This window comes from Talpa occidentalis, unplaced genomic scaffold (assembly GCF_014898055.3).
Source record: "Talpa occidentalis isolate TD23 unplaced genomic scaffold, MPIMG_talOcc4v2.1 talOcc4.2, whole genome shotgun sequence".
Classification (NCBI taxonomy): Eukaryota; Metazoa; Chordata; class Mammalia; order Eulipotyphla; family Talpidae; genus Talpa; species Talpa occidentalis.
In genome coordinates this window covers 142,859,877-142,885,519 of record NW_023602073.1, presented here as the reverse complement: position 1 = coordinate 142,885,519, position 25,643 = coordinate 142,859,877, and the positions used below count along the sequence as shown (strand labels likewise).

The 25,643-nt window shown below is 56.0% G+C and overlaps 2 protein-coding genes across 3 annotated transcripts in view; one reads left to right on the top strand and one right to left on the bottom strand.

Moving 5' to 3' along the window:
• Positions 1-25,643, bottom strand: part of SERAC1 (serine active site containing 1) — a 131,893-nt gene that overhangs the window by 21,256 nt on the left and 84,994 nt on the right. The window lies entirely within an intron of this gene.
• The window catches only part of SYNJ2 (synaptojanin 2), an 87,022-nt gene that overhangs the window by 20,826 nt on the left and 40,553 nt on the right, over positions 1-25,643 (top strand). For both annotated transcript variants that reach the window (XM_037520600.2, XM_037520599.2), the window contains exons 2-5: positions 1,489-1,575; positions 11,565-11,835; positions 14,709-14,934; positions 20,440-20,523. In XM_037520600.2, the coding sequence (XP_037376497.1) occupies positions 1,489-1,575; positions 11,565-11,835; positions 14,709-14,934; positions 20,440-20,523 (668 nt within the window). The remainder of the gene's footprint in view (positions 1-1,488; positions 1,576-11,564; positions 11,836-14,708; positions 14,935-20,439; positions 20,524-25,643) is intronic.

Sequence of the window (25,643 nt, the reverse complement as noted above, 5' to 3'; positions counted from 1 at the left end):
TCCTTGTCCCGGGACCCAGACTCCAGGCCTCCATGGCCGGAATGTGAGGACAGGTTCTCTGGGAAAGACAATACATGTTCACCTTCATCAGCGCTAACTGGAAAGCAGCATTTCCTTGGGGTGGGAAGGCGGCACAAAACAGTGTATTCACCATATCTGTGACTTTGTCTCCAATAGAAGTTACAGATATTTTCACACCTTCCCAGAGTGTCGCAGAGATCTGGAAATACCGTTTTTCCTCATCACTCATTTGAAATTAAGGTGCCCCCTAGATTTTGTAATTTAAGGTGCTAGGAAGGCACATCTATTACCAAAATTTTTAAATAGTATTAGATTTCTTTAAAAAGTCTAAAAATGCTGATAGCCAGATTTCAATATCCTGGGTAATCCTACTCATCTTGGGTTTTGTTGACTTTTCTGTAGCAGCTTTACTGAGATATAATTCACATACCTTACCATTTATCCAGTTAAAGTGTAAGATTCATTGTTAATTTTTAGTATCTTCAGAGAGTTGTGCAAGCCTCACCACAAACTAATTTTGGACCATTTTCATCCTCACTGAAAGCAACACTCTAACCTACTGGCAGTAACTCCCCACTCGCCTTCCCCACCCTCAGCCCTGGCAACCACTAATCTACATTGTGTCTCTATAAATTTGCCTATGCCGGGTGTTCTCTATAAATGGAATATTTATGAGGTCTTTTGTGACTGGCTTCTTCCACATAGCATACTGTTTTCAGGATTGATGCAGGCTTGTATTTTGCTCTATGCAGTCGGAAGCATTGCTCTGATGAGTGGTCCCAGGGCCTGCAGTAGCCAGAGGGGTCTGTGGCTTCCCGTGGAGGTAAAAGATGCCCTGCTCCTCATGGGCTCTCCTCTGTCAGCTTTCATTTCTTCCTGTGCTTTGACACCAGGCCGGCTCTTGCCTTGGGTGTTGTCAGTAACTGCTGCCGATCTGGCTGTTCCTGCCTCTTGCCTTGGGGTTGGTTGGACCGGGGTCAGCTGGGGCTCCCACCGTCTGCTCAGCCTCCCCCGAGTGGAGTGTTTGTAGGTCCCTGGAGGCAGATGGGCACCCACAAGACAGAGCCTCCAGCAACAGTCCTTAGGAGGAGGTCCCCCCACGGGTGAGGGTGACTCACTCCGGTTCTGGGCATGTGGACTGTGGGCAGAGGGCGCACCGAGGCTCCTGCTCCCTCTGGACCCCAGCGTGGGGCCAGCCAGGGGCTCTCTCTCTCTCTCTCTCTCCAGTCCCCAGGAAGCTGTTGACACTTCCAGAGCACAAGCTTGTCATGGGAAGGTCCAAATCACTGCAGCTTGGTGATTCGCTACTCATAAAACCTCCACAGATTCCTTGGGGCCGAGCTATTGTCTCTGCGTTTTCTTTGCCGAGTGGGTGGGGAGCCGGCTGGGAGCCGGATTGCCAGGCTGCAGTGAATGAACTCCAACAGGCGCGCGGCTGATGCTTCCTCTGATGTCTTTCTCCTCCAGCTCCCGAAGAAAAGGAGGTCATTAAGGGCCAGTACGGGAAGGTGACCGACGCCTATGGCTGCCTGGGGGAGCTCAGATTAAAATCCGGTGAGTATCCTTCGCGACCACACAGCGGCTGTCGGCTGTCGGGTGCCTGTGCTGGACGCCTCAGGCGCTGGGCCCTTCTCAGTTCTGCTGAAAAGACTGCAGGATCTAGGCGTTTTATTTTAACCGTTATGTGAGCTTTTAACTGCTTCCTCATTGCCCTGAGCCGGCTCCTCAGTGCCGTGGAGTCAAGGTGAGGGCAGCCGGTTCTCACCTGTCTGTGCCAGGGGAGCCTGCCTTCCTCATTTGCCCATGAGGACTGAAGTTTTCCCTAAGCCTGGAGCAGGGGGCCCACCCAGGGGGCTGTGTGCACCCTAGAAGGTGTCCCGAGGTGGGCAATGAAGGCTGCGGAGTGGGGTAGGTGCCAGAGGCCCCCAGACCCCTGGACTTGTGGGGTGTGTCTGTAGGAGAGTCACACAGACTGGGCCAGAGGGTGGGCGGCTGGAGGCGGGTGTGTGGAAAGTGACTCAAAACCTAGGCTGTGAAGTCAGGCCTGAAGGGACCAGAGAACTTGCAGGAACAGGTGGGCAGCCTGGGTCAGTGGGAGACTTGGGGAGCTGAGGGCTGCTGCCTCCTGGGGGCCACCATGTCCCCACCCGGTCCTGGACCCCGTGGGAGCCCTGGTGCCCTGGTGCGCAGGCAGCGCCGTCTCTGCCCTCCGCGCTCAGCCTCGTGTTGGTGCCCTGCGTCCCCAGGGACTGGGGCGTGGAGGGGGTGGGGGGCCGAGGGCAAAGCCTGGGGCATCCCCTGTTCTGCGTCCCTCTCGGCCAGCGGGGAGGGCAGGGAGGTGACCAAGTTCCCCAGCCAGGCGGGTCGCCCTCGTCTCCCTCGGCAGCTGGTCATGGACTTGGGCTTTGAAGGCTGACAGATCTGCGCGGCTGTTTTCTCCGGCTTTTCTGGGTCCTTTCTTTAGCAGAACCATTTTTCCTGAACTGCGGCAATAGCACAGATCATTTCCAAACAGCATCCAGGAACCACATGGTGCCCCCTGGCCGCCGCGCCGTTCCTAGTGTCTGCTCTGAGGGCTCCCTGCTTGTTTTCGCTTTCTGCAGAGAGGGAAACAGACTCCCGGGGCTAAAGTAACTTGCCTAGAATAAGAAGCTTTGCTAGGATTCAAGCCACTTCTAGCTGCTTCTAAGCACTAGCTTTTTCCAAGAAAATGTACAGGCTGCCCAGGATCTGGTCTTTTGGGGGTTACAAAAAATTCCCGTGGCCCTGCCTCGGTGGGGCTGATGTGAAGGTGGCAGTGAGCCTCCCCCTGGCACCCTCCCCCAGGTCCCCCGCTGCAGCGGCTGTGTTCAGTGCTCCCAACCCAGGAAGTGGGTGCTGTTCTGTCCCCCTTTCCAGATGCAGGAGAAGCACGGGCCACTCCCTGCTCTCTTCATTTCTCCGGCACTTTTACCTTGTGGCGCTCAGGATGGTGACAGTTGTTGCATCTTACAGTCAGACTTGGCAGCGTGTTTCTGGTACATAAATGAACTACACGGGCAGCTCGAGTGGCCGCCTCCTGGGTTTGGAGCTCCTCTCCTGCCTGGCCCTAGCGGCGGTTCTCTGCCACCTGGGTGCTGTCCTGAAAGAGGCAGGAGGCTGGCTCCTCCGGCTGCAGGAAGTAAGCTGCTGCCAGAGGAATATTGGCAGAGCAAGCTGGGGTGTCTGCAGCCCCCGGGGACGGGCCGGCTTCAGCAGGGGCCTCCAGGATCATGTGCAGGGGAGACCAAGCTCCCAGAGATGCCTGGGGCGGGCGCTCTCCCTCCTGCACCCACCCCCTGCTCACCCCACAGAAGTCTGGACACAGCCTTACGGTGTGACCCTGGGGTCTGCAGCGTGGGCTGCAGGGGTCTCTGGGCATGCTGAGGGCGCTTCTGACTTTGGGATGTCACAATGCTTTGAGCTTTCTCAGTCAGTGGCCAAAGATATCCTGGGGTATCTGAGGGACAGACGGTTGGGCCTTAGAACTGACTTTTTCAAGTCCCCTGTGGTAGTGCGGAGGGGTTCTTGGTTGTGATTTGGCTTCATGTTCCCACCGCAAGCCCCCGTCCCAGAACCACCACCGTGTTCTCACCTGTTGAGGGTGTCAGGTCACCTGGGTGAAGCGCCAACTTTCAGTTGCCACCAAGATGAGCAACCTGAGATGGGTAGACCTCCCTTTTGACTTTTGTAGGCTGAGGGAATCTGTACAAAGAAAGAGACTTCCTCTCAGCACTATCACCTTGACAGTCTGAGTTCGATCCCTGGCCAGGGAGCAACCCACATGGCTCAGCAGACCCTGTCTCGCCCACTGCTCCCCTCAGCAGTGTATTTCAGTAGACCCACCTGTTCTGCTCTCCACTCTGCCTCTGATGAATCCTCTCACCCCCCACACCTCTGGCCACTTCTTGTATGCTTAAATAAAATAAATCTTTTTTTTTAAATGAAGAAACGTGCCCACTAACCATCAAAGATTTGTCCCAGGCCCCTGGGTTTTCTCACCCCTTCCAGAAGTGCCAGCAGGAAGGGGGTGGAGCTCCACAGTTAGTGAGGGCATCTGGTTTCCTGATGCCTGCACCATCTAAGGCATGGAAGTCAGGGTCTATCAGTTGAAAGGATTTATCCTGATGATTATAGGGATTTAACTCCCTTTTAACCTAAGCTCTCAAGGTCTCTCTGTTTCATAATCTTGAGGAATCCTATTCAGACTGAAGCCTATCAGGAATTGTGTCTCCTTGCGTTGTGCAGTGCACAGCCTGTGAAGCTGTACATGTCAGCCCTGTGAACTTTCCACCAGACAGCTAACCTCGATTCGATTCCAACTTCCCAACAGGACCAACATCCTAAGTTTATTTCATTTCTCAAGGGCTGTTTTCTCACCTGCAAACCAGCAGGCTGTAAACTGCCTCATCTCTGCCTGACATAGCTCTTAAGAGATTTTCATGCAGAAACAAACTTGGTATTGAATACGTAGGTGCGGAGTGGGAGGGTGCTGGCCTGCACTGTGGTCCCTCTCGAACTCTGGGTGGTGTCACAGGCGCTGACTGCAGGTGGGTAATTCACCAGCCAGGCCCAGTGCTGGCATCCAGAGGTGTCACTTCAGAAGGGGAGGTTGACAGTCTTTAGTTCATGTGGACAATGTTCTGGCAAGTTTTAAAATGAGATGGCCTTTGTCAGTATCAGAATAACTTGTAACTTATAATAATCAATATTAGAAAAACTCATTTCATGATCTGTACCCAGTGGTGTGCTGGTAAATATTTGACATCTAGCTCCTGGGGGGAAAGACTCTGAAATGTTGTGTTTGCCAGTTTCCATGGCAGAGAGACCCTGACCTGGCTGTCAGCTGCCCTGCCAAGGGGGTTGGGTAGAATGGGCAGGCTGGCTGGCAGGAGCTGGCTCCAGTACCCTGCTCCTGGACCACTGTCACGTTCTACGAAGGGCAGGTGAACCATGAACTTGAGACTGTGCCTGTGGACAAAGGTATTTGCATCCTGAGCATAGTATGGTCGGGGAAGGGTTGGAGATCATACAGCACAAGGCCCTCACTTCACACTGGAAAACACCAGAGCTCCTAAGTCCTTTGTTTATGGGTTTATGACGAGAGAATCCATGTGAGCAGCAGGACAGGTGAGATGGCCTGTAGCACCCCAGGGTTGAGATTGGTATGAACCTGGCTGGGGAGAGAACGCCCAGGCTGAGCAATCACCAAGAAATGCCAACACAGGGGCAGCAGGTGGCCCAGCGGGAGCATGCCCAGCGTGGCCCCTGAATGAAGGCATTGTGCCTGCCTGACTCATCTGACCCCAGCCAGTCCTTCCCCTCCAGCTGACAAACGGCTTCAGCCAGATCAGACAGGGCCCGGCTAGCTGCAGGGTCGGCGAGGGGGGCTGGGCGCCTGTGACTTGGAGCTGGGTTTTGAAGGCTGCCCTCTTGAGGGAGAGAATTTCTAAGTTGACATGGTGGTTTTGGAGTTCTGGTTTTGTTCTTGTGGTAAGATATACATACGGTAAAATTTATTATTTTAACTGTTTTTATGTCAGTGACATTAAGGGAGTTCATCTAATTGTGCAACCATCACTGCCTTCTGCCTCCAGAACTTTCTCCCAAACTGTTGACCAATGTAGGTCTGTGCCTCCAGCCCGCTTGTTCAGGCTGCAAGCAGAGGTATCTGGACTGAGCCTCCTGCCTTTTGGAAGGGGCATGTGTGTGCACACACGTGCGTAAGTGCATACATGTGTGTGCTGTGCATGTTCAAAGGAGTGTGTCATGAGGGTATGTGGCCATGTATGTGGCTGTGTACCTGTATGTACATTGTGTACTTGTGTGCATGAGTATATATGTATGCATGCCCCTTTCTGGTTCTGGTGCTTTTGACCCATGATCCATTGCTTGCCCTTCCCATCACCTCACCTGACTGGCTGGCTACCTCTGACCCTCAGATGGTCTTGCTTTGGCCAGAGCCCCAAACCCAGAGTGTTGGATCTGGAAGGGACACAGAGACCATCCGGTGCATCCTCCTCTGAGTTCCAGAAAAGGCGGGAGCCTTGCCTGGAGTCCCACAGCCACAGCAGCGCGCAGAGCCCGGAGCCCAGGCTTCTGAGGCCAGGGCAAGGTTGAGGTTTTTTTTCCCTCACTACAAGATCCTTACTGGTTTCAAACCCCTGGATTCAACCTCCACTAATGACTTCTGAGACATGCCTCAGGCCCACTTTACCTCTTGGTTGCGAGGAAACAGATCCTGTCTTTCTGAAATCAAAGCCTAGCACGTGTGCTTAAGGTGAGATCATAGGGGACTCCTCACACACCTGGGGCAGGTGAGTCCCACCAACCAGGCCTCTGTCCCCTAAGAGAGATCTCTGTGGGCATCACAGACCAACATCACACTGACAGGTGGACGGGGAGGCAGTGACCCCCCAACAATTTGATGTTAGAATGGAGTCAGGACCCTGACCCCAGAACCTGTAGCTCCTAAGAGCACCCAAGAGCTCTTCACCCAGACTAGGTGGACAGAATAGCCCCAAAACTGGAGGAACAGGAGGCCCCTCTGGATTGAATAGGGCCGGGCAACCCCCTCCTGGAGAAGCCATGGCCCAGGGCCATCCTTCAGGACAGCCCAGAGACGGTCCATGTGCACAGGCAGGGCCGTCCTAAGGAAACAACGTCTAGACCCTCACTCCTAGACTTGATTTGCTAGAATGTGCCCAGGACGAGGGGCCGGTTTCTCCTCTTCTGTCCCAGCCCAAACTGCTCTTCTATCCTGGTGCTTTCAAAACCCCATCAGGGTGCGTTGCCCCCAAAGAGACACTCCACCGTACTCATCAGCTGGAAGAAGCATCACCTGAACGATTAAGGAACAAACCTTTTCACCAGTCAGGTGACAGCCACGCCTGGCTTTCCACAAAATTGAAGGAACCGTGTCATAGCATTAGCAATAATTTTGTTGATGGGTCATTTTGCTTTTCTCTTTAAGCACACAACTCAGGACTTTGAAGAATTGATATTTCTAGAATGAAACACTTTTATTCTCATCTATTAATGTAAAAAAGGTTTTTTAGTGTTTACATCAATAAAAGTGAAAAATAGAACCAGAGTTGGTATAGAATCTAGTTTTATTCCATTAATAAGTAATACACTTTTATAGGAACTGGAACTGGAAATCGCATCCCTCTCAGGAAGAGATAGATGCTTTTCCAAGAAATCTTTACTTTCTCATGCTAAATGGTAACTTAGCAAAATGTTTCATTTAAATTATTCAATCAATTGTGTACTAAAAGTCATACTAATGATAAGTCAAACCAGAACAGACTCTTGAAGCACTGTGAGCTTTTGGGTCAATCATTACACAGGCTCATCAATACAAGACTTGAAAGCACAAAATACGTCACATCAGGATGCAGTTCTGTGGGGAAAGTGGAATGGAAATTGAGTGAAACCCCATCTGTTAAAGAAGAATGTGCCCGCGCCTTCCTGTGCTGCTGGGTGGGGGTGCCTGGACCCCAGCGAGCAGGCCTCCAGCTGTTTGATGTTTACAAGCCCTTGGTCCACACTGGCTGGAGTGTATACCATTCACAGCCATTTAAAGTAACAATGAAGACTTTCAGTGCCAGTTTTGTTTCCTTTTTATTATTATTATTATTATTTTAGATCTTCTTTACATCATTCTTCATTTTTATACAATGTCTGCTTTCTCATCTTGGATATAGTCCTGGTAGAATTCCCACCACCAATTCACCCGTGAACCATCACCATAGTCCCTTGTGCTCTTCCCAGCCCTGTTCTGATCCAACTCGCTCCTCCCCCCATTGCAGAATGTCAATGGTTTATAGTTGCCTGTTGATTTTGATTTTTTACTTTATTGTCATTACTTTTTCCCCCTGATCCCTTATTTGGATCTGCTACATTCCTCCTGTGAGTGAGACCAACCAGCATTTTCCTTTTTCTTTCTGGCTTATTTCACTGAGCATGATCCCTTCCAGCCCCATCCATGTTTCTGCAAATGGCATGCGTTTATCTTTTTGATTGCTGAGTAATATTCCACTGTGTATTTATTTTTGGTGACAGTGGTTAGATGAGCAAGGGAGTGCTGTCAGGGTGACAGTTAACCACAGTGATGGATGACTGGGCCTTGGGCTTGGCCGACCTGGGCCGCACGGGACCTCCGTTTGCATCTTGGGTCCAAACCAGGCTAGCCCTGTGCTCGAGCCAGCAAGCCAGCTCCCCTGGGGGACAGTCTCTTGAGTGTCAGCCGCAGTGTGATCAGGCCAGCTGGTGATGCTGTCTGCTGGGCAGTCGTGAAGCGCCGCAGCCCTGGAAACACTCGCCAGTGGTGCAGCCAGGAAGCAGACTGGCCCCAGCTTCCCCACTGTGCTGCCTCTGCCTATCCCCCTCCTTGTAAAATGGGGCCAGCACTGGTGCCTCTGGGAGCCTGAGAGGATGGTGCCTGGTGGGCGCTGCCCCTGCCCTGAGGCCCAGCTGAGCTCTGCCTAACTCCCACGGGCTCACCACCCTCTCCTGAGGCCTCCATCCCAGGACTCAGAGAGCCTGGATTCACATTTATTTTGAGTTTTTCACACCTGCCACAGCACGCCCAGCCGGAGCCTCCCCCGGCCGCAGCCCCGCACAGGAAATGCCTCCTCCCTTCAAAGCACCCTGGGACTCCTGCCAGGGACTCGGGTCCCCCCACGCAGGGGCTGTTGAGGAAGTGGCACTGGAAATCTGCTTCGCGGTTCAGATGGAGGATGCAAAGTGACATTTCATGCCGCGCCTTGAGCCTGTTCCCGACAGAGTCTGACGTTGGGCCCCTGCCTTGACCTCCAGGCTGTCCCCGGACTGTCCCGAGTCTGCTTTCCCTGCGCTGAGTCCATCACAAGGGGCAGGTGGCTCCGGGCCTCAGTGCTGGCACAGGCCGTGGGGACGCTGCATCGCTGAGCTGTCACTGGAGGCAGTGGCACCTCCTGTCTTCCAGAAATGACGTCTGTCCTTGAGAAACCCGAGCCCTCACACTTGTCCCTTCCACAGCATACCTGCCTGTATTATGTTGTTTTAAAATAGTCCCCTGGTCAGACGGGGGGGTGAGACATGAGCCGATGTGGTCGCCCTGCCCAGCCCCCTCCCTGCCCCTCCAGCAGGCCTGATGAGAGTGGTGCCGGAGGGCACCTGACCACAGCCCGTTCTGTGCAGGGCGCAGGCACGAGCTGGTGGGTGGTGGAGCTGGAGATCTTAGGGGCTTTTGTCAGTGTCCACACAGCTGAGAACGTAGGCCCCCAAGGCTCCAGGTAAGGACCATGGGTTACTTGTAGTAGATCTTGCTGGAACAGGCAGGGCCTCTGAACCTCAGCGGGGCCAGAGGAGTGTCCCTGGACTGGAGCCATGCCAGCCCCAGAGGGCCACTCACTGGCACCTAGCTTCTTTCCTGGGCCCTCCTGAAGTAGAGCACAGTGGGGGATGCGTGTCCCCAAGCAGAGTGTCGCCATGCACCCCTGACTTAGTGTATTTGGGGCCTTTTGTGCTGAGGGCCTCTGTGCAGTGGGAAATAAAGAATAGAAAACAGTCCTGGACAGCATGGGGTGGGGGACCTGGAGGGAGTGTCTCATTCTCTGGCAACAGGCACCCTGCTTTCCTGAGCCGCTTTCATTGGCTTATTTCGGAAGCGCTCATGAAGCCCTTGCCGGGTGCATTGCTGGCTAGAGAGCCCCGGCCCCAGGGAGTCCAGTCCTCCGGGACACAGACGCAGATGGGGAGGGAGGCTTTTGCATATGACGAGGGCTAACAGGGATGCTGTTTGCTCGTAGAAGGGGCACCTTACGTGTCCAGGGAGAGCAGGGCGGCTCCTTGGTGGAGGCACTGCCCTGTGCACCCTAGAAGGTGGAGAGGTGTTCTCCTGGATCCACCCCCCTCCCCCAACCCTCTGGCACATGGGAAGGCTGGGTTCTAGCAGGTAGAGGCTGGGAGGGTTAGTGAGGGAAAGGTCGTAGGGGCTTGCTGGCATGGATGTTGGGGTTTCCCCAGCATCTTGGGCCAGGCCCAGGGTGGTGAGGTATAGTGGCAGGAAGGGGCACTGAGCAGGTTTTCTAAGATCCAGCAGACCAGGTAAAGGAGGAGTCAGAAGTCCTCAGTGGTTTTGCAGGTTTTTATTGGGATTACCAGGTACACGGCAGACTGCGGGGCTGGGAGACTGGCAGGCCTCCCAGCCCCCAGCAGGTCTTCACTCTGGGCTCCCCGGCCTTCTCTTGGCTTCTGCTTCTCTTGCTTCTCTTGACTTTTCTTCGGCTTCTCTTTCGGCTGCTGCTGGCGTCCCCGTGACGCCGCCCTTAAAAGCCCAGTCTCAGCCCAGGTGGATCCCATCTACCTATGCCCACACCCTCCTCCAGGTACCCGCCATCAGGCATGCATTCAGGACCGCAAGGATCCATCATCTGTCCTGATGGCGGGAGGGCAGAAAAGCCTGACATTTTTCCTTACTCTACATGAGGGCTCAAAGCACTTGAGCTGCGGAACACAGCCTGTGAGCTGCTGGACCGTGGTGTCGTATGTGGGTACAGGTTGTGGGCAGGGCTGGGCGGGAGACCCTGGGGAGTGGAGCTGAGGGAGGATTTAAGCAGAGGAGAGCGCACTGCCGTCACGCAGATCTAGAAGGTCACTCAGTGAGCCCTTGGCGACTGCCCCTTGGAGGGTTGGGGCTCTGAGCCAGACAGCAGCTGAGGGTTCTTGGGGAGGGCAGATCTGAGAAGCTTTTGTGATAGAAACCTGGGGGGTGGGGGAGAGGCTGGGAAGGCTCCAGGCAATCCCAGACTCAGCTAGCAGCAGTAGAGCCCTGTGTGCAGAGGGCTGGCTGGGCTGGGCATTTGCATTTCTGACCTCCCAGGTGGTGCTGATGCTGCAGGGCAGGAGCTCTGAGATCCTGGGCCTGGCTCTAGGTTCAGGTGCAGGTCAATCGGGGGTGGGGCTGCCACTGGGTGTGAGGGCCTGAAAAGTGAAATGGGGCTGTCTACGCCCCTGCGTTACAGCAGGTCCTTGAGTCACGTCATTTCATTCCATGTCCTATCCTTATACTGTTGATGAGGAAAGAAGTTGGTTCTAGCTGGGGGCCACTGCATGTGAGGGGCTGGTCCTCACACGTGGGCTCCTCCCACGTCCCAGGGATGTGCACCTGGGGTTGATTGGCCTATCGCCGTCATGCCAGTGGGAGTGAGTGTGGGGTGTGATGCTCTCCGCCATGGGAGGGGCCGTCCAGGGTGGGGCCTCCCTTGACCCTGAGCTGCCGGGAGAGGTTCTGGCCCCCCATCTCCCGAGAGCTCCTGACCAGAATAAGCAGGTGGGAAAATGAATGAATGAACGAATGAAGACAAATCATTGTTTCACATTAGAATGGGGTTTTTATTTAGAAGTTTGGTGACCTGAAAAATGCCTGCGGAAAGTAACTCTTGCTTACATCAACTGGCCCGGTTTCCAGGTGCCCGGTGCACGGCGGGTCAGAGCCGCCCCGCCCTGCCGCATGATCACCAGTCTGGCTTCCCTTCCAGGTGGCGCCTCCCTGAGCTTCCTGGTTTTGGTGACAGGCTGCGTCTCCGTGGGCAGAATTCCAGAGGCTGAAATCTACCAAATCACCGCCACCGATTTCTACCCCCTTCAGGAAGAGGCCAGAGAGGAGGACCGCCTGGCCGCCTTGAGGAAGATCCTGAACTCGGGGGTCTTCTACTTCTCCTGGCCCTGCGACGGCTCCCGCTTCGACCTCACCGTCCGGGCGCAGAAGCAGGACGACGACAGCCATGAGTGGGGGGACTCCTTCTTTTGGTGAGGCCCCCAGGCCCACGGGCATGGGCAATGATGGGGATCTGAGCCCGGGACCCTGGGGTACCCCTGGGAGCCAAGGTGCCGGCTCAGCACAGTGAGGAGAAAACCGACCCCAGTGACACCCTGTGCCCCTCCCCCAGGGTCAGGGCCCCCGGGTCCTCCTCCTCCAGGGCCAGGGGTCCCCACGTCCCCTCCCCAGGGTCAAGGCTGTGTTCAGAGTCATCTGATGTAGAATTAGGAAAGGAAATCACCCCCTGTCTCCTGCGCACCTGGCCTTACCCCGGGCAGGGGGATTGGCCCTCTGGGTGCTCCCCGCAGCCTCGGGCATCCTCCTGTGGACAGATACTCGCCCCTGGCGTTTATAAAGCACCCATAGTGCGGGCGCTGCTCTGAGCTCTTCACGTAACTTCATGGTAGTGGGGGTGGGGCCGGTTCTGGACAGATAAGGAGACTGAGTCCCCCATGACATTCTGGCTCCAGCTCCTGCGCTCATATCCCAGAGCCCCATCCATGGGGAGTGCCTGACCTCCAGTTGGAGAAAGGGGAGCAGCATACACCCCACCTGTCCCCCCACCTCCTGCCGCCAGATGCTCCTTGTTTCTCTGATGTGGCCTAATGCACGTGGCCCCCTGCCAATCCCAGTGCTGATTCTGATTCCACAAGTGCAGCTCAGGGCCCAAGAACCTGCATGTCTGGCAGGTGCCGTGGTGTTGCCGAGGCTGTGGGCGTGAGGCCCACACTCAGGGCCAGGCCCGGGTGGTGTTTCTGTGAGGCACTGGCTCCACTCTGCAGGGACCAGCTGGCCCATGTGCCCTGGAGGCAGCCGAGCTTGGGATCGTGGCTGAGCACTAGGCGGGGCCTCTGCGACGGCCGGCCACCACTGCCAGCCCTGACCCCGGACGCGGAGGCGAGGGCTCAGGCTGGGACATTTTGGGGGAACCCCTGAGCACCATCTGAGCATCAGGGTGCCTGGGAGCTTGATTGGCCCCACACTGATGTGACACCCCTTTTCAGCCTCCCCCAGCTCTGTGGGGGCGATTCGAGGCAGATGGGAAACAGTAAGATGAAGCAGAGGACTCAAGGCGTCTGAGGAGGAGGCCGCCAGGGGACTCCGGCCTGAGGTTGAGGGGAGGAGGCAGTTCTGGCGGCGCCAGGCTGCTGGCCGGCTTCACTCCAGGGTGTGGTGTTTGGGCTCAGGGCGGGCCCCTGGAACTGACCAGAGTTGAGTCAGCTGGGCCTAGTGGTCATGGGCTTGGTGACCATTCACAGTCTGGGCCACGTCTGCAGCCAGAGAGGTCAGTGCTGAACGGGCTGGAGAGCGAGCACGCAGGGCTGCTGTCGCTCCGCCATGGTGGCTCGCGGCCATCACATCCGGGGGGAGACGAGGCTGCCTTCCTGTCCGGACCCAGGTCGCCTCTCCCGACAGGGGCTCTCTCCCCAGAGGGTCAGGGCGGTGTAACTGTAAACAGAACTTTTTCCACGTTGTCCTCCTGACCCCGGTGATGAGGGCCGTCACAGTGGCTAGAAGACAGGCACGTTTGGCGGCTTTGCCAGGACATCACGTGAAGGTTTAGTTGACTGTTATTGCAGCTGCTTTATTTTATGTTTAGAGGGTGGTGCAGGAGAGGGACGTGTGTCCGGGTAAAGCTGCGTGACCATGTGCTCCGGCAGACCGTCGCCGTGGCCTGCAGGAGCCGACAGTCGACAGTCATAGCTTGCTCCAGCCGTGAGGGGAGCTGGCCTCCCAGAGGCCAGCGGGGGCAGGGATGTTGCTGCCTTTTGTAAACAAATAGGGGCACTTTGTGGTCTAAACTCACTTGGTGCCCTGCCCCCGAAGGCCCCCTCCCTGGGCACTGGTTAGAGGCCTGACTCTGGCATTACTCAGGTCCCCTGGGTGCACTGTAGCTTGCAGTGTCCGGATGCCCACGCACCCCCTCTGAGCCCTCCTCGCTCCTCAGAGTGGCCACTCACCCAGCTCAACAGACCCGAGTGGGCGTCAGGGAACCCGAAGAGGGGCAGGTGCGCCTTGCACAGGCAGGGCCTCACCAGGACGGGCTAGGGCTGGGTGGAGAGCTCAGATGCTGAGCGCCACACTGCTCTGTGACCTTGGCCACATTCTTTGTGTTTCTGTTCTTGGTTTCTTTATCTGTAAAATGGGGCAAATGAGAATACCTTTTTCATAGAACCACTTGGAGATGAAGTGAGTCAGTCCATCCCAAGGCACTTAGCATGATGTGGGGATGGGTATCAGCCCCGCCCCTGTCATTGTCGCATGGACACCAGGGGTCTCCAGAGGCCAGAACCACCCCCTGATATGGGGAGGAAATACTACAACTTGCTTCTATTTTCCTGTCATCCTTTTAACTTATTTGGGATTGCTTTGTGATGCTCTAATTATATTCACCTTAAGGATCGTGTAGTTAGTTTAAATAAGCACGCATATATTAATGGGATCGTTATCATTTGTCACTTTATTACTTGTTGTTATGATTTAGTCACGAAGCAGGATTGTTTTTTACTGATGGGATTTACCATCAAAAACCGTGAGGCTGTGGGTCTAAACGGAGGTTCCCTGAGATTCCCTGACAGCTGTGACTCCCTGGCTACACCTGGTTTCTATTCCCTGGTATTGATGCCCGGAAGTAGCGCTGGGGAAGGACTCTTCCCTGGCAGCCCTGCTGTCCGGGTCCTCTCCAGAGCCCAGGCTGCCCCATGTCCTGAGTGCAGAGTTTGCAGGGAGCCCAGCAGGGAGCTCCCCTCGTCCTAAGCAGGCAGCTGGCCCTGCGGGTGCCTTGGCCCCGCCCCGCCTCCGGACACTGATCTCCTTGGAGGATGGGACGCCATGGGAGTCGCTCTGGGGTTCTGTCTTGCAGGAACCAGCTGCTGCATGTGCCCCTGCGGCAGCACCAGGTGAGCTGCGGTGACTGGCTGCTGAAGGTCATCTGCGGGGTGGTGGCCATCCGCACTCTCTACGCCTCGCACAAGCAGGCCAAGGCCTGCCTCATCTCCCGCATCAGCTGCGAGCGCGCCGGGGCTCGCTTCCATACCCGCGGCGTCAACGACGATGGCCACGTGTCCAACTTTGTGGAGACAGAGCAGGTCAGTGCCCAGGCCATGGCGTTTCCCTTCCGGCACCTTCTGGGTCCCAGCTTCTGACGCCAGGTGCAAGCGAAGGGGCCACTGGGCCTCTGGTTGCAAGTGCAGCTCTGGGTTGCAGGTGCGGCTCCTCTGATTCACTCCTGCCTGGGAGGCGCTGCCTCCCTGGTGCTTGTTTGGGTCTAAGTGAGCAGGAATTTTTGCTGTGGTCAAGAACTGTGACAGCAGCTCAGAGAGCAGCTGGTGGGTGAACCAACAGGGCCTGAAAATACATTTTTTAAAAGATTTGTTTATTGTTTATGCATTCAAGAACCGGGGTACAGGCCAGAGATGCAGGTGGTGAGAGGATTCGCTAGAGACAGAGTGGGGAGCAGAACAGGCAGATTGACTGAAATACACTGTTGAGGGGAGCAGCAGACGAGTCAGGAGAGGTCTGCTGCGCCATGTGGGTCACCTCCCTGGCCGGAGATCGAACTTGTGCTGCAGAGGCTGTGGAGAGCTTCATAGGTTGCGTCTTAATCCCTTGTGCCACCAGGGAGGCCCTGAGAATATTTTTTTTTTGTAAGATTTATTTATGCATACAAGAGCTGGGGTACAGGCCAGAGATACAGGGGGTGAGAGGATCCACCAGAGACAGGGTAGGGAACAGAACAGGCAGACTGACTGAAACACACTGCTGAGGGGAGCAGCGGGCGAGACAGGAGAGGTCTGCTTCGCCATGTGGGTAGCTCCCTGGCTGGCCAGGGATAGAACTCATGCTACAGAAGCTACGGACAGCTTCACAGTGCGGTGCTTAACCCCTTGCTCCACCAGGGAGGCCCAACCTGAATATTTTTAAGACCTAAGCACGTGGATCGGTAATGGAGAGTGAGAGAGGAGGCAATTACTGTTCATTCTGAACCCGCCGAGGCTCTTCCTAGAAGCCCGTCTTGCACCTGGGACGTGTGAAATCTTGGGCCTCGGTGCCTCCAGCGCCTGTGGAATACAGCCATCTGCTGAATTCTCGTTGATTCTTTTTCTAAATTCTGTCTCATCCCCAGAAATGCTGTTTTACAACTGTTTTTCTCCCAACTTGCAATCTGTGGAATCCTGCCCCTGTGTCAACTCACAGGTATTATAAATCGTGAGGCTGGAGAGCCCCATGAGCACAGGTGCGACCTTGCTGTGCTGCAGGCTTCACGTGACCTGTGTGTGCCTGGTGGGAGGTCCGCCTGCCCCAGCCATGAGTGGTGTCCCACGTGGACGGCGGCCCCTTTAGATCAGCACCTGCCCTGGCGTGAGCAGCTGCTTGCTCGGGCTTCCCAGGAGTGCCAAGGGGAGGGGTGGGCTTCCCGGGGACACAGGGGTGAGGGATGGGCTTCCAGCCTCATTTCCCCCAGCCCTGGACTGGTTGCCACCTCACCTCCACCCTAGCTGCATCACCCCTTTCCCTAAATTGTTTGGGGAGGCAGGAAGAGCAGAGGCGGCAGAGCGCAGCGGCTGCTCCCAGAGCCGGGCGCCCTCCTCTCTCCCGTGGGGTTACGTGCGCAGCCCTGCTGTCTCTGCAGTCATGACCATTTTGTTTAGGACTCTATATTATAGGGGTGCTGAGGTTCACCTAAGGTGTTTTTTTTTTAAGATTTATTTATTTTTATGCATACAAGAGTTGGGGTACAGGCCAAAGGTGTGGGAGGGTGAGAGGATTCACCAGAGACAGAGTGGGGAGCAGAACAGGCAGACTGACTGAAGTACACTGCTGTGGGGAGCAGTGGGTGAGACAGGAGAGGTCTGCTGCACCATGTGGGTTTCTCCCTGGCTGGAAATCGAACTCGTGCTGCAGTGGTGCTGATTGCCTCATAGGCTGCTTCTTAACCCCTTGTTCCACCAGGGAGGCCCATCTAGGGTGTTTTGTAAACACAAAATTCTCCCCTTTGTGGTATATGTGCACCAGGTGCTTCTGCCCAGCGGCTGTGCCCACGCCCTCACCCCTGCTTTACATGGGGAGGAGGGGTAAGGCCTGGCAAGGATCCGCCTACAGGTGTTTTCGAGCCCGGGAGCAGGCAGGAGGGTGGACGTGCTGTGTGAGCGCCCATGCGTGCTGGACCACGTCCGCGTGCTGGCTTCACCTGCGCTGAGGACGGGAGCTTGGGGGGGCGGCGGCGGGTGCCCAGGGTGTCTGACGCCTGTGAGTTTTCAGAGACACAGGGGTCATGCTGTGGGATGGAGGGCACCCTGGGGTGAAACAGCAGATTGTGTCAGCCTGCTGAGACCTTTGATCAGCATGAGCCACTAGGAGAGGGGCTAATGGCCGTGCTGGCTTCCTGACGTCTGAAGGCACGGCGGCCTTTGGAGCTGGTCTCAGGGTGCTGGGAGCAGGTGCTGAGCCCCAGGGGAGGAGGCCTCATGGTGCAGCCTGCCCCTCTGGGCCTGGACCCCCGCAAGGAACAGAGGTTCTTCTTCCCAAGCCTTGTAGGCAGCACGTCCTTCATGCACACATGGTGGCGTTAGACAGCGCTGGCCTGTCTGGACCTCGGGTGGCAGCGCCTCTCCTAAAGAGGGGTAGGGAGCCAGGAGAGGGAGGCCCTCTCAGCACCAGCTCCTTTCTGCCTCCCTGGAACATCTTCCCACAGAGGAATGAACACCCCTCTGAGGGGGGTGGGGTGGGTGTGTGTGTTGAATTAATCAGGCTTTTTTTGCCTCCGTGGCTATCACCTGCAGCCGTGATTATGCTAATGCAGCAGGTGCTTGGGCGTGGGCACGTGTACCTGTTTGTGGACACTTGGTGTGTGGTGTGCACACTGGAGCCTAGAGTCAGGTATATAAGGACAGCATCAGTCGGGATGGCTGCGAGGGGGAGACAGCTCTGAGAGGACAAGTGACTATGACAGAGGTGAGACCACGAGAGCATACCAGAGGAAAGAAAGTATTGAAGATTCATGGTGGGGCTGGGAGGCTTGGTTGCTGTCAGCCTCCCGGCGCCCCCGCCCCCGTACCTGGCCGCCCCACTACAGCATGGTGTGTTGTGTACCTTTGTGTGTACACGTGTGTATATGTGGCGTATGCTCATGTGTTTTGTCTGTGCCTGTGTGTGCCGGTGTGGACGGCAGGTCCCTGGAGAAGGAGCCTCGAACCTTCCGCCCCTGGAGTGAGTCACATCTGTTGGACTAGCTCCCAGCCGTGAGCCTCACTGTGTGCAGAAAAACCCACCCCAAAAGTCCCCTCAGTCCACCGAAAGCAAAAAGGACACAAGATAGATATTTGGCTGTTGAAGGTAAGGCCACAGGTTAACCGAGGGAGACTGGAGAACGGGCGTCCGCCCCAGAAAGCAGGCTTGGAAGGAATCGGCCTGTGAATCCCTCATCCAGAGTGAAGTTCCACAAACACCGGAAATGAAAGTGCCCTCCAGCCTCGAGGACCCCTACCAAGCCCTTTCATGGTGTTGGGGTTTCTGCAGCCACTGCCCTGTGAAAGGGGCTCAGAGGTGGCAAGTCCAGGGGGACTCCAGGCTGCTGCACCCCACCTTTTGCCTCCGCCTGTCCTGCCATCAGCCCCTCCTGCCCTGTATGACCACTCCCCCCCCAGTGTCTCTTCCTCTTTAGTGCCCAGGCCACATCGTGGGGCAGCACTGACCCGTGAGCCTGAGCTGAGGTCTTCAGGTCTTCACCTCTCTGTGTCCAGGTGGCATTAATTCCATCGAGGAGGGGACACTGAGGCCGAGGGTGTTATGGGAGGTGCCAGGGTCACCCTGCTGGTTAATGGAATCAGGCCCAGGCTGCCTTGCCCTAGTGCCCACACATCAACTGCACCCTCTCCCCTGGGAACCCCAAAGCCTCCTGTTAAAAGTACATCCAGAGGTGACGCATTGCATCCCCTGCTGGGGTTAAAAGTCGGGTTTTTCCTCCCTGAAAGGAAAGCACCATTATCCACTGCTGGTGTTTGAGGATCAGATTATGTCCTATCAACTTGGTGACAAGGAAGGTAGTCCTGTTTCTAGGATGGGACGGTGTTTTCATGTGGGAAGGAGGAGCTCAGGAGTTTGAAGGCACGTTTCCTCTGTCGCCCGGTGAAGTCTGAGCAAGGGCTGTGTCCATTTCAGATGTTGATTCTGTGTGAATTCAGCTCGAGGAATGTGGTCTGATGCTGGAAAGGCACTGGGAGCTGCTATCCCCTAGGGCAGAGGGTTAATAGTTGTGTAGCTGAAATCAGATCCTGGGCTCTGTCTTTATGTAGACATGGTGGCCAAGTGGGTTATTTCTCAGCCATCTGGACCCGAGCAGGCAGCTCAGGGCAGTGCATTTAATCTCCCTGTTGCCGGCGATACCCGCAAGAGGTTAAACAACCAACTGCTTTGTCCTGCAGGCTTAATAGGAGAACGGAGGGTAAACAGATGTGCTGGTGGTCGATATCTGGAAACAGACAGCAAGTTTCAAACCTAGTGTTTTTTCCTTTGGAGATTCAAGGATAAAATTTCAGCTCACCAGTACCGATACCAGGATCGTGTCATTCCTCTGGTCCAGGCAACCTGCGGGTCTAATGTTCAGGTCCTCCACTGCAGAATTACTAATGCATGTGAGATCTGAGTGTGATCTGGCCGCTGTGGAAAGCTACCCTGGAGGGAGCAGGCTGGTAAGAAATGGAAAGGACCCGCAGCATCGCCTAGGCCAGCCCTGCCAGGCCAGGGTAGAGTTACTCAGATAAAGGGCAGAACATCTGATCCTTGCCTCAGTCCTCCCCTCGTGATGCTCAGGACTGTACTTTTTGTCCTTTTAAAACTCCCTTGCTCTATAGTATCCCTAGGGGCCTACAGACAGGGATGTGATATATCTGAGATAATGGGGGACCAAGGGACGGGACGCATGTTTAAAGTGTAAGTAGCACCTGGTCTGTGCAGGTGCCCCATCCACCACACTGGAAGCTCAGGGACACTGTTGTGGGTGTTAACTCAGTGGCATGTTTAAGAACACAGGCATGGGGTCAGGACCAAGTTCAAGTTCAAGTCACATCTTGTTTTACACAGTCAAGTTCAGGCCTAATCAGTGCAGCCAAGCAGGTCTTTTGGCTCCAACCCGTTCACTTTGTCCATGCCATCCTTTCCTGGTAACTGCTGCCCAGCTAGTTCACAAAGTGAAGATAGATGCCTCCTAGGGGTCTTCATGAAATGCCCAAGCACACTTGCTTCTATTCCTGAAATGGGGTTAGGAAGCATTACAAGCCTTTAAGGGAGCTGGGTAAGCTGGTGCCAATCTCCAGCCAGCTGCAGCAGACCCAAGGATCTCAGGCCTGGGAGGCCCCGTGGCTGCAGCCGTCACCCGCCAGGCTGGTCGGCAGCCAGCAGGCCTGTGCACTGGGCCAGCTGTGGGTCAGGGAGCGGCAAGGCCAGGCTGGGGAGAGGAACAGAGGGCGCTGAGGGCCGCGGGCCGCCTGCGTTCTGATGGTATCGGGTCTCAGGCAGCTGGATCCCGTTACCAGCCCCAGGACATTCAGTCTCATTGAAGAATACCCTTCTCTTTATGTCTCCTTGTGGTGCAGACCATTTACCTGGATGACTGCGTGTCGTCTTTTGTCCAGATCAGAGGCTCCGTTCCACTCTTTTGGGAGCAGCCGGGGCTTCAGGTAGGTAATAACAAGAAAAACATATGTCCGTGTGTTGTTTCTCTTCTAAACAATGTGGTTTGTGGCTTTAACCTCTTCTCTTTTGTGGCACACTTTCTGGGTTTCCCCCCCGCCCCCGTCTGATTGTGTGGAGCTAAGCTGTCAAAGTGCATGCTTGTGTGTGTGCATGTGTGCACACGCCTGCATGTGTGTGCTTATATATAGGAAACACGTATAGTGGGCGCAGTTCTCTCATGATGAGCTCACTGTTGACGCAGGTAAACAATGGGGTGGGTCTGCTGATATGGGAGACCCGCAGTGGAGTGGGACCTCTCAAGCCAGACCCCAAGCGCAGGGAGTTGAAAATGTGGCCAAGGGCAAAGATTTTTGGGAATTTCAGAGCCCTCTCCCGAAGGGAGAGGAGGTTTTGGGAAGTTTTGGGGGCTCTTGTGGCCATGCAGCAGGACTGGTGTTTGGAGGGGCCCCGTGAGAATAGCTCGGCGCTTTCCCATGATTTCTAAAAATACACCTGGCTGTCCAAAACTGAGCTCTGGGCAGTGCCAGCGGCATTTGGCATCCTGTCTCCTGGGAAGAGTTTAGGGTGCAGGGCCCGGTCCAAGGACACATTTGTCGTCAGTGGGAGGGCGTGATGCTTCACTCGAGGAGCTCCTCCCAGGGGGGTCATGGCCGAGTGGGCTTGGCGGCTCCTCGGTCCCGGATCTGCTTCTGGGTCTGCTGGGCCTTGTCTCTTCACTCCTCTCTGAGGCCTCTGTGTCTTGGCACCTGGGTCCACAGCAGTGATGGAGAGGCTCAGGCTGGGTCTCACCTGCCCTTGACCTGCCCCGGTGTTCGCTGTAAACGCTTTGTCCTCATAGGTGTCTTCTTGCTTCACTTGACTGTGGTTGGCCCGGGAGGGATGAGCGGAGGAGAGTCTCACTGGGCTCGAGTTCTCTGGGAGGAGAAAGCCTCACTGGCATTCAGCCTTCCCGGGGAAGAGCCATCGGAGGCGTGTGAGGCTGCGGCCGCAGGTGGAGACGCCCTCCTCGGGCGATTGTCACCTGGATGATTCCTCTGGCGTGCAGCCCAGACTGTTTTTTAAAGAATTCTATTGATGTAATTTACATGCTGTAAACATCACCCCTTTAAGTGTGCAAATCAGTGATTTTTCGTGCACTTACAGAGTTGTGTAACCATTGGCAGAGTCTAATTTTAGAACATTTTCTTCACCAACAGAAAGCCCCTCTGCCAAACTCCATTTCCTCCCAGCTCCCCCGAAGCCTGCCAGCTGCTCTGTTTCTGTTTCTCTTCTGGACATTCCCAAGGGGGTTTGAAACTTGGTTTTCATTAGCTTGGAGTGTTCATTCCGAAGTGCTGTATTGAGGAATAAGGAGCAAAGATGAAGTGCAGAGGGTACAAAGGAGCCAGCCTAACGGTGCGTCACATAGAAGCGTGTCAGAACGTCAAAGTGTGATCACGGAGGTCGTAGAGCTTGGGAAGGACCCTTTAAAGTCGTTCCCCACACCCCTTCAGGGGTCCTTCTTCCAGGATACCTGCGAGGCTGGCCTCCAGACATCGCCCTCGAGGCCCTGACCTGGGAAAGCTCTGTCAGGGAGTCCCCACCTCTGTTGTCCACGCAGTGACCCAGGATGCGCCAGCCTGAGCCTAGTTCTGCAGGTCTTTGGGGAGGACACTCATGGTTCTCCCTTTATTTTGTCTTCTTTAGGAACTTCCAGCCCCTACCCATCTTCTATCATATTTCTAGAACTTTCCCTGTTCTGGTCTCTCCAAAAAAAGCCATTGTCCTTCGCCTCCTTAATTTTGGCTCCAGCCTGACTGCCTTACCACTCCAGACGTGGCCTGAACCTGCCTGGGAGCAGCCATCTCTCTGTTTGACAGGGGCTGTGTCCGTGGGACATGGGTACCTCGGTAGCACCGTTTAGATGCCCAGCACGTGAGCATCTCTGCTGCCTCCATCAGAATTACGTTCCAAAAGGCATTAGCACTGGTTAACCTTATTGTGGACTAACTAGCCTCTGGGCCTGACACCCTTGTTTATCTCTGAACACTGTCCTCTGCAGAGGGGGCGAGGGGGTAGTCTGCAGTCTCCCTGCCAGAGCTGCCAGTAGCAAGCCCGACACATTGACTTTCTCATTTGGAACCTTTTTCCTTCTCCAGTTTAGTTGGATGCAAAGGACAGGTCTTTGGGTAAAGAGCTTGCATTGTAAGTTGTGACGCTGCCTCCTCTTGGGGCTGCCCCGGGGAACCCACGAGCCTTCCAGGGTGGGGCTGGGGCGCTGAGGCGGGCAGAGAGGACAGTGGGGTGATGGTGCGTCTACAGGTTTGCTCAGGGATGGTACCTTCATTGCCGACAAGCACGGCCCTGTGACGGGTCCGTCTTCCCCTGCAGGCGGCCACGCTGAAACCTTACCCTCCCTTTCTTGCTATCCTGTGAGCTCCAGCATCTGTTTTTTACGCCCTGTGAGTCTGCTGGAGATTTTGCTCCCCCCCTAATATGCATTCACGTCTTGTAGAGGTGAGTTCCGTGTGTTTTGAAGCTTCCTGTGACTAACCAGCTAGGGGAGGACGCTGAGCAGACAGCGCCAGGCCCGCCCGCTTTGCCCGAATTCACCGCCCCCGTGTCAAAGGCTGTTCCCTGAGCTCTTGGCTACAGCCTCTGCTCGTTTTGGTGGCTGCAGGTCCTTTCCACAAAGGATGGGAAGCGGCTTCTGGTGCAGCCATTTCAAGAATAATGACAAGGTTGCCGCAGCCAGGGTTCAGCGGCACCCGCCGGGCACCCGGGTCTTTGGGGGCTTGCGGGGAAGGAGCATCACGTTTTCTCCCTGCAGCCCTCACAGAAAGAAACCCAGTGGTGGCAGCTCCTCCTGTGGCCCGGAGCATAAGCTTTGACATCACCCCTCCGGGTTCCAGATCATGAAATAGCCCCTCCACCCCACCCCCGCTCAGGAACCAGATGCTTTTGAGAAGTTCTTTATCTCAAAAAAAAAAAAAAAAAAAAGGTCCTTATTTTGCTAAGCCTTAGTTTCCTTTTCTGTGAAAGGGGCTAGCACTGCCAACCTCACAGGAATACAGGGAGGATTAAATATCATCTCTACGAGGAGCTGGCATAGGAGCTAGGGACTAAAAAGTGCTGGAAAATGGCAGCTGTTAGGAGTGATAACGTGACAAGAGGCTGCTGTGGGACACGCGCGCAGGCTGCACCAGGACAAGCGTGTCTATCTGACAGCTGTGCTCCCCCCAGTGTCCTAGGCCAGCCCGTCCCCCAGTCCTGGGCCTGCAGTAGTCCCTGCCCCCAGATCGGGCTGTGTTGGTCCCACAGACCTCCTTGAGCACCTCGGCCACCCCCAGGCTCCTGTGGTCAGCTTAGCCTCTCCTGCTTGGAGGAAGCGGCAGGGACGTGGCTGGGTTGGGTGGTCGGGCTGTGCGAGAGGAAAGCCAAGAGCTGGCGAGGGGGCTCCTCCCCGAGGCTGGGAGGGAGTGGAGCGGCCCCTTCCCCAAGCAAGGAGGTTAATTACAGAGTATGTTTCACCTGAGGCCGAGGCGGCCACCCCTGAGATCACCCGTGGTAGGCTTGGGGGTCCTGGCGAGAGGCGAGGCCGGGGAGGGCCAGATCAAGATGTGCCTTGTTACCCCAAGCTCCTGAGGGAGCAGCGCCCACATGTGGCCATACCTTAGACTCACCTGGCAGCTTAGAGCCCCAAGACCAGGTGGCATGCCTTCCCCCTAACACCACATCTGGGGCTGAGCCAGGCAGCAGGGCTTTGAGGCCCCCAGGTCACTCCAAAGTGCAGCAAAGCCCGGGACCTCAGGTGTGCCGGGGCCGGGAGGGTTCGTAGCACTGACCATTCCTGGCCAATTTCAAGTAGCCGGGTGACGCCCCTGCCCTTGGTGCTGGGGAGCGAGTCAGGCATCGGCTTGCAGCTCAGCACATGCCGCGTGCCACGTCACCCAAGGGCCTCAGGGTGGCTGACGCCCTGACACATGCAGGTGGCAGCTTTGATTGTGGGAGGGAAAGTACGGAAGGCAGCACCCCCGGTGATGACCCACCTGGAAGGTGCTGGGGGCCTTCTCTGGGTGGGGGCAGTGGGAGGTTGGGGTTTCCTCGGTGGCCATGAGCTCTCAGGTGCAGGTGACTACTCTGCCCGGCACAGCCAGGCCTTCTCCCCGGCTCAGTCGGCCGTCAGTGGGCTCGAACTGATGACTCAGAATGGACAGAGCGGTTGGCCAAGGGCCCCCTGCACTGGCGGAGGAGGAGGAGGGAGACCCAAGGTGTCTCGCTGTGCTCCTTCCAGCCCCACCAAGGCTCCTAGTTGAGGCTTCTGATGCTCAGTGGCCTCAGGACTAAGTGACCCAAGGCAAGAGAATTGTGTCCAGATCCAAAGAGGAGGCAGGGGCCGCAGGAGGTGAGGCCTAAGGCTGCTGACCAAAGGGATGCCCCGATGCTAGAGGAAGGAGAGGGGTATGCAGCGGAGGCTGTGACGGACAAAGCAGCCTGGGCGGCCTGGGCCTAGCCCTGGCATGCTGCTCGGTTGACCAGGTATGGACTCAGGCCTGCAGAGCCGCTCTGCCTGCTGCCTGCCCCTCACAGGCATCTCAACCTGAGCAAAGGGAGCAGGGGAAGATGAGTTCAGGGTCCCAGCCTCACAGGGACCCTGAAGATGAGTTCAGGGTCCCTAGCAATTTTCATTTGTTTCGCCTGGGGTAGGGCCCAAGAATTTGCTTGTCTGACACGCTCCCCTGGGGGTGGGGACCTTGCTTTGAGAACCCCTGGACTTGGGGCTCCTTGGCACCCATGTGCTGCCCTGGTCATTCATGGCAGTTGGTGCCCTTGGCTCTGAGCGTCCCCAGGACGTTGCGGTCAGCAGTGACAGTGGGCTCATGCTGTGTCCTGCCCTGCCCCCCCACATACAGTGGTTGTGGAAATCGGAGAGGGAGACCAGGAGCTCTGAGCCGGTCTGGGTTCTGGCGGGTCTGGGTTATGCCTGCCTGCTGCTCCCACCTATCCCCACCCCGAGCCCCACCGACGTGGTGAAGCCTCTGCCTCCCACCCTCTCGAGCCCGCGCTCAGCACATCGGTGTGTGTGGGCACTTCTCCATCTGTCAGCGTGCACTTGTCTTGCAGG